Raw genomic sequence first — 8,908 nt, 5'->3', positions numbered from 1 at the left:
AAGGACGATCAATGGAAACAGGATGCACCGGAGCTCAATGTTGAGTCTCATAGCAAAGGGTCTGAATACTTACGTATTTAAATTTAATTTTTAAAGATTAAAATAAATTTGCTAACATTTCTAAAAACCTGTTTTCGCTTTGTCATTATGGAGTATTGTGTGTAGATTGAGGAAAACAAATATTTTAACATTTTAGAATAAGGCTGCAACATAATGTGGAAAAAGGGAAGGGGTCTGAATACTTTCCAAATGCACTGGACATGTTTGATTTGATTTAACCTGTTGCAGGGGTATGGATTCCGTTGCATTAAGATCAACAACGACATCACATTTCAGACACACACACACACACCTCTCTGAATGCATCATTTAGATTTAATCAATTTAGCTGACAATATATTTAGATCACAAACCCCATAACATTACAATTATAATGAAACACATTTCCTTCTGTGCAAAAATAAATAATCATACAATAATTTAAACAAACTGGTACATATACATCATGTGAACAAAAAACTATACAGACCATCAATCATAAAAATGTGTGTAAGCTCTTAGCAGAGTGCTAAAACATACATGTCATCAATGCTCATATAACATGTGGGTAATGTAAGCTCTTAGCAGAGTGCTAAAACATACATGTCATCAATGCTCATATAACATGTGGGTAATGTAAGCTCTTAGCAGAGTGCTAAAACATACATGTCATCATCGCTCATATAACATGTACATAATGTAAGCTCTTAGCAGAGTGCTAAAACATACACGTCATCATCGCTCATATAACATGTGGGTAATGTAAGCTCTTAGCAGAGTGCTAAAACATACATGTCATCATCGCTCATATAACATGTGGGTAATGTAAGCTCTTAGCAGAGTGCTAAAACATACACGTCATCATCGCTCATATAACATGTGGGTAATGTAAGCTCTTAGCAGAGTGCTAAAACATACATGTCATCATCGCTCATATAACATGTGGGTAATGTAAGCTGCTTAGCAGAGTGTGGGTAAAACATACATGTCATCAATGCTCATATAACATGTGGGTAATGTAAGCTCTTAGCAGAGTGCTAAAACATACATGTCATCATCGCTCATATAACATGTGGGTAATGTAAGCTCTTAGCAGAGTGCTAAAACATACATGTCATCATCGCTCATATAACATGTGGGTAATGTAAGCTCTTAGCAGAGTGCTAAAACATACATGTCATCAATGCTCATATAACATGTGGGTAATGTAAGCTCTTAGCAGAGTGCTAAAACATACATGTCATCAATGCTCATATAACATGTGGGTAATGTAAGCTCTTAGCAGAGTGCTAAAACATACATGTCATCATCGCTCATATAACATGTGGGTAATGTAAGCTCTTAGCAGAGTGCTAAAACATACATGTCATCATCGCTCATATAACATGTGGGTAATGTAAGCTCTTAGCAGAGTGCTAAAACATACATGTCATCATCGCTCATATAACATGTGGGTAATGTAAGCTCTTAGCAGAGTGCTAAAACATACATGTCATCATCGCTCATATAACATGTGGGTAATGTAAGCTCTTAGCAGAGTGCTAAAACATACATGTCATCATCGCTCATATAACATGTACGTAATGTAAGCTCTTAGCAGAGTGCTAAAACATACATGTCATCAATGCTCATATAACATGTACATAATGTAAGCTCTTAGCAGAGTGCTAAAACATACATGTCATCATCGCTCATATAACATGTACGTAATGTAAGCTCTTAGCAGAGTGCTAAAACATACATGTCATCATCGCTCATATAACATGTGGGTAATGTAAGCTCTTAGCAGAGTGCTAAAACATACATGTCATCATCGCTCATATAACATGTACATAATGTAAGCTCTTAGCAGAGTGCTAAAACATACACGTCATCATCGCTCATATAACATGTGGGTAATGTAAGCTCTTAGCAGAGTGCTAAAACATACATGTCATCATCGCTCATATAACATGTACATAATGTATCTTAGCAGAGTGCTAAAACATACATGTCATCATCGCATATATAACATGTGGGTAATGTAAGCTCTTAGCAGAGTGCTAAAACATACATGTCATCATCGCTCATATAACATGTGGGTAATGTAAGCTCTTAGCAGAGTGCTAAAACATACATGTCATCATCGCTCATATAACATGTGGGTAATGTAAGCTCTTAGCAGAGTGCTAAAACATACATGTCATCATCGCTCATATAACATGTACGTAATGTAAGCTCTTAGCAGAGTGCTAAAACATACATGTCATCAATGCTCATATAACATGTACATAATGTAAGCTCTTAGCAGAGTGCTAAAACATACATGTCATCATCGCTCATATAACATGTACGTAATGTAAGCTCTTAGCAGAGTGCTAAAACATACATGTCATCATCGGTGGGTAATGTAAGCTCTTAGCAGAGTGCTAAAACATACATGTCATCATCGCTCATATAACATGTACGTAATGTAAGCTCTTAGCAGAGTGCTAAAACATACATGTCATCATCGCTCATATAACATGTGGGTAATGTAAGCTCTTAGCAGAGTGCTAAAACATACATGTCATCATCGCTCATATAACATGTACATAATGTAAGCTCTTAGCAGAGTGCTAAAACATACATGTCATCATCGCTCATATAACATGTACATAATGTAAGCTCTTAGCAGAGTGCTAAAACATACATGTCATCAATGCTCATATAACATGTGGGTAATGTAAGCTCTTAGCAGAGTGCTAAAACATACATGTCATCATCGCTCATATAACATGTGGGTAATGTAAGCTCTTAGCAGAGTGCTAAAACATACATGTCATCATCGCTCATATAACATGTACATAATGTAAGCTCTTAGCAGAGTGCTAAAACATACATGTCATCATCGCTCATATAACATGTGGGTAATGTAAGCTCTTAGCAGAGTGCTAAAACATACATGTCATCATCGCTCATATAACATGTGGGTAATGTAAGCTCTTAGCAGAGTGCTAAAACATACATGTCATCATCGCTCATATAACATGTACATAATGTAAGCTCTTAGCAGAGTGCTAAAACATACACGTCATCATCGCTCATATAACATGTGGGTAATGTAAGCTCTTAGCAGAGTGCTAAAACATACATGTCATCATCGCTCATATAACATGTGGGTAATGTAAGCTCTTAGCAGAGTGCTAAAACATACATGTCATCATCGCTCATATAACATGTACATAATGTAAGCTCTTAGCAGAGTGCTAAAACATACATGTCATCATCGCTCATATAACATGTACGTAATGTAAGCTCTTAGCAGAGTGCTAAAACATACATGTCATCAATGCTCATATAACATGTGGGTAATGTAAGCTCTTAGCAGAGTGCTTTGATAAATGTCCATGCATATTTGTCTTCATTCTGAAAGGAAATTCTGTAGAAACCTTTGAGTTTCTGGGGAAAATGTGTCTTGGGGATTTGGGCCCGACCCTAGAGATTGATGGGATGGACGAGACCCAGGGTGGGCTCTCTTTGGTCCACAGTCTTGTACATCAAGGGTTTTCCTTAATGTAATTGTTGGATCTAACCCCCTGACCTCTCATATCAACCTCTCTGAAGGGTAAATAAAGAGTGGTGTGCTTTGGTGTTATTATCCTTGGGGGGCCCAGAAGTCCATACAAGGAAAAATACTATTTTAGGCTCAGGGGTTATGGAAAATAGGATTTTGAATGAGAGTCAATTATTTGGTCCCCGCAAGAATAGGAAAAAGAGAGAGAGCCAGAGTGTGTGTACCTCTCCTTTCATACCAACCCTATCTAAAAGAGTCAATAACAAACACCACCATCTATATTACACACATCTAGAGGGAGCACACACACACACCGAATGGACATCTATATTACACACAGAGCAACAGACATAGAAATAGGTCACACAGAATGGACTCGCCCTTTAGAAAAAAGGATTGATTGTCCTTAAGCCAGATGGTCTTCTAGTATATTGTGCATGGTTTCACCGTGAAGTCATCTAGGGTGGGGTCAAATAGAATCCCCGGAGTATTTAGACAGTTCTAGAATATAGACAAAAAAAAGTTCCTACACTTACTGCCAAGTGTTTTGGTAAATTCTTGGTATTGTTCCGTAGAACAGCCAACTTCAACTGAGCGTTAAGGAATTCTGATTTCCAAGTGACAATTTACATGAGCCACAAAGTTGAAATCAAGGCATATCAATTACATGTAAGACATTGAACAGCGTAATTGCGTGTCTATGTCCTGAAGTGTGGTATGATGGGGTGACAGTGAAGGCTACAGGGCCTTGTTTGACTCAACTTTCCCTCTCTCCTTTGTTCAGTATATTTCTCAGGAGTGTGAACAAAGACTATTCCCTCCTTTAAATCCCCCTCTTTTCACAACCTCCCATCCTGTCACACCCCCCCCCCCGTCATTGTCATATCAACAGTGTTGGCATTACCTCCATAGTTATCAGTCTACAGAGGTCGGTGTTGCTCTAAGAGGCAGTCAGGAAATGTGCTTCTAATGAGCTTTCACACCTCCTCACCCCCTAAAACCCCTGTCTGTGGCGAGGTGTAAGACATTAATCAACAACAGCCAGGATAGACCAATTGGGTGCCAGACAGAGAAAAACACAGACACACACAGCCTCTCACAGAGCGCTCCGAGCCCACTGCCCAGACTTCAGGGGGAATTTAGACTCTTCTAGAATTCTGGGAGGGGGACAAATATGGGAATCCCTCATAGGGTATGGTAACAATACAACATTCCACGTTCAGAATGACAAATCATTTAATTTCTGATAGGCTTCTTAGGAACTGCCAGAGGTGCTCATTGTAAGTAGTCTCAGCGATAGTGCTTTTAAACCCCAACTAGCAGACAAAGGCTGGCAGTAGCATAGGAAGTGGTCCCTACAGCATGGAGAAATAAAGAAACTGGCCAGGGCCCGGCACAAACTAGACCACACCTTATTGCACTTCCTGTTACAAGACAAGAGAGAAAGGTCACGCGGCGGTCATGTCTAGACGGGATACAGCTTTTGTCAAATTGACATCAAAAGTAGATTTTCTTTAGCATTTTAGCTAACCTTAACCTAATTCTCCTAACCGTAACCTAATTTGCCTAACCGTAACCTAATTTTCCTGACCTGCTGCGTAAGTTATAGTAAACCTGCTGCGAAAAAGTCCATTTTGACAAAAGCTGTATCCCTTCTAGACTAAACCTCACGCGGCTCGACAGGCAGGCAGCATTGTGACATCATATTTGGAATATGTGAGAGAGAGACGGTGGGGACAGAAGAGGGAGGGGTTGTCTAAGGACAGAGAATGGAGAGGGTGGATAGGCGGATGGGATGACAACATTTCTATAAAAATGAGAAGACCAGGGAAAAAAACACTGCAATAAAAAGATGGTCATTTGGTCCTCCAGGGCCATATGAATGGGATATGTCCCAAACGGTGCCCTATCCACTATAAGCCCTGGTCAAAAGTAGTGAACTATATAGAGAATAGGGTGTAATTTGGGACACAGACATAAGGAGATGGTTATGACAATCGGATCACCATTGTTGATTATAAACACAACGCTTCCCATGAGCTCATCACACACACACACACACACACACACACACACACACAGTTTGATTCACGATCCCTAAAAAAAATATTTCAGAATCAGAAAGAGAGAAGAGATTAAACTCAAAGTCCCAAAGTCCTATTTAAACCAAACAACTTCACAAACTTGGAAAGGCAAAATAGTTTATGTACAACTCTCAGAAACGTCAGAGACCATTTCGGCAAATTCCCATGTCTGTAAAATATTCCCTAGGACACACGAAGGGGCCTAAAGAAAGACCTTGAGAGGCCAACACACACACACACACACACACACACGAAGGGGCCTAAAGAAAGACCTTGAAAGAGGCCAATCCACCCCTATATGACTCAACGTGAATCAAGGGGGCCTGCTCCGACTCTACCACTGAACCCAACACACACACAGACACGTGTCGTCTGATGTGTCGGTGTTTGAGGAATGTGTGGCTCTGAGCAGCTCTTGTAACCTGATCTCCATGTGAAGCGTCTTTGGATCCGTCTCTCTCTCTAATATCCTGTAGCTAAAAGCATTCTAGTCTAATAGCCCGTGTGTGTCGTTAACCTCTTCCCACGCCTGTCGCACATCAAAGTGATGAACAACCGGGTTGTCATGGTAACACACCCATGTGGTAATGGGGGCTATTTTAGGAGGAATTCTACACTTCGATGTTTCCCTTTTGTGTTCTAGCTTTATCTCAGCAATATGCACTGTGTGTGCGTATTGCGCGTGCGCACACACACACACACACACTCACATACACACTTCTCAGAGATTATGGGCAGACACATCTGTATCTAACAAGCAGAGACAAGACAACATGGAGGACAGACTCAGTGACTCAGTTTTAACTACCTGAGATGGGATCCTACGGCGATCCAGATGGATCCTACGGCGATCCAGATGGATCCTACAGCGATCCAGATGGATCCTACAGCGATCCAGATGGATCCTACAGCGATCCAGATGGATCTGAAATGGAACCCTGATTCCCTACATAGTGTACTACTGCATCAGTAACAGTTTGGTCAGCACTTCCCCACCACCTCTCCTCAACAGTCCTTTTCTCTAAAGGCTCAGTGGAACATTGTATTTTACATCATGATTAGCCATTTCTGAAATTCTCACTTTTCATACCTCCATCTCACCCTCATCCTTCCATCTCATATCTCTCTCTCTGTGTACAGCTTTAGTACTGGTTGCAGTGCAGGAAAGAGTTCTGTCTATTAGTTAGGCAGGTGTATTACATGTTAGTCATTTAGCAGACACTCTTATCCAGAGTGACTTACAGGAGCTATTAGGGTAAGTGCCTTGCTCAAGGGCATGTTGACAGACTCTTCACCTAGTCGGTTCGGGAATTCAAACCAGCGACCTTTCAGTTACTGGCCCAACACTCTTATCCGCTAGGATTCCTGCCTCCCAATCATTTCCCTTCTCAGTGTGTTCTCTCCTATTTCTCCATCCTCTTTGTATAAATGTGTCCATAATACTGTATCCACCAGCCCTCTTCTTTAGGTGAGACCTATTGAGAAAACAAGACCGTGTCATCCCTCCTATAGGCTGGTGTCCTCCTCCCATAAAGAAGTGGATGGATGGAAACAGGGAGGAGACGAGCTCAGTTGAAGAAGAAGGTCTTCATTTGCCAGAGGTCCGCTTCCTAGTCTCAGAGGTGTGGAGAGGGAGGACAGAGTCTGTGTCTCCGTTGACGAGGACAGAGTCTGTGTCTCCGGTGAAGAGGACAGAGTCTGTGTCTCCGGTGAAGAGGACAGAGTCTGTGTCTCCGGTGAAGAGGACAGAGTCTGTGTCTCCGGTGAAGAGGACAGAGTCTGTGTCTCCGGTGAAGAGGACAGAGTCTGTGTCTCCGGTGAAGAGGACAGAGTCTGTGTCTCCGGTGAAGAGGACAGAGTCTGTGTCTCCGGTGAAGAGGACAGAGTCTGTGTCTCCGGTGAAGAGGACAGAGTCTGTGTCTCCGGTGAAGAGGACAGAGTCTGTGTCTCCGGTGAAGAGGACAGAGTCTGTGTCTCCGGTGAAGAGGACAGAGTCTGGGTCTCCGGTGAAGAGGACAGAGTCTGGGTCTCCGGTGAAGAGGACAGAGTCTGGGTCTCCGGTGAAGAGGACAGAGTCTGGGTCTCAGTTGAAGAGGATAGAGTCTGGGTCTCTGTTGGACATCTGAGCCATGTGCTTCAGAATGTCTTTCTTAGTGATGATTCCCAGCAACCTCCTGAGATAGAGGAATACAGAGAGAGAGAGAGGAATACAGAGAGAGAGAGAGGAATACAGAGAGAGAGAGAGGAATACAGAGAGAGAGAGAGAGGAATACAGAGAGAGAGAGAGAGAATACAGAGAGAGAGAGAGAGAATACAGAGAGAGAGAGAGGAATACTGAGAGAGAGAGAGGAATACAGAGAGAGAGAGAGAGGAATACAGAGAGAGAGAGAGAGGAATACAGAGGAGAGAGAGAGGAATACAGAGAGAGAGAGAGGAATACAGAGAGAGAGAGAGAGGAATACAGAGAGAGAGAGAGGAATACAGAGAGAGAGAGAGAGGAATACAGAGAGAGAGAGAGGAATACAGAGAGAGAGAGAGAGAGGAATACAGAGAGAGAGAGAGAGAGGAATACAGAGAGAGAGAGAGAGAAATACAGAGAGAGAGAGAGAGAAATACAGAGAGAGAGAGAGAGAGGAATACAGAGAGAGAGAGAGAGGAATACAGAGAGAGAGAGAGAGGAATACAGAGAGAGAGAGAGAGGAATACAGAGAGAGAGAGAGAGGAATACAGAGAGAGAGAGAGAGGAATACAGAGAGAGAGAGAGAGAATACAGAGAGAGAGAGAGAGAGAATACAGAGAGAGAGAGAGGAATACAGAGAGAGAGAGAGAGGAATACAGAGAGAGAGAGAGAGGAATACAGAGAGAGAGAGAGGAATACAGAGAGAGAGAGAGAGGAATACAGAGAGAGAGAGAGAGGAATACAGAGAGAGAGAATACAGAGAGAGAGAGAGAGGAATACAGAGAGAGAGAGAGAAATACAGAGAGAGAGAGAATACAGAGAGAGAGAGAGAGGAATACAGAGAGAGAGAGAGAGAATACAGAGAGAGAGAGAGAGAGAGAGAGAGAGAGAATACAGAGAGAGAGAGAGAATACAGAGAGAGAGATACAGAGAGAGAGAGAGAGAATACAGGAAGAGAGAGGAATACAGAGAGAGAGAGAGAATACAGAGAGAATACAGAGAGAGAGAGAGAGAATACAGAGAGAGAGAGAGAGAGGAATACAGAGAGAGAGAGAGAGAAATACAGAGAGA

General features: G+C 42.0%; 1 protein-coding gene across 5 annotated transcripts in view; it reads right to left on the bottom strand.

Moving 5' to 3' along the window:
- Positions 1 to 2,489: 2,489 nt before the first annotated feature.
- Positions 2,490 to 8,908, bottom strand: part of LOC112236788 (H(+)/Cl(-) exchange transporter 5) — a 50,026-nt gene continuing 43,607 nt past the window's right edge. For 4 of the 5 annotated variants that reach the window (XM_042328096.1, XM_042328095.1, XM_042328094.1 and 1 more), the window contains exon 18: positions 2,490 to 7,832. In XM_042328096.1, coding sequence (XP_042184030.1) covers positions 7,742 to 7,832 — 91 coding nt within the window. In that variant the 3' untranslated portion in view covers positions 2,490 to 7,741. The remainder of the gene's footprint in view (positions 7,833 to 8,908) is intronic. The other variant, XR_006084258.1, reaches the window with a different exon arrangement.

Source organism: Oncorhynchus tshawytscha, linkage group LG10 (genome assembly GCF_018296145.1).
Source record: "Oncorhynchus tshawytscha isolate Ot180627B linkage group LG10, Otsh_v2.0, whole genome shotgun sequence".
NCBI classification, from domain to species: Eukaryota; Metazoa; Chordata; class Actinopteri; order Salmoniformes; family Salmonidae; genus Oncorhynchus; species Oncorhynchus tshawytscha.
The sequence above is the reverse complement of the archived record's forward strand: the minus strand, read 5'-3'. Positions and strand labels throughout refer to the sequence as shown.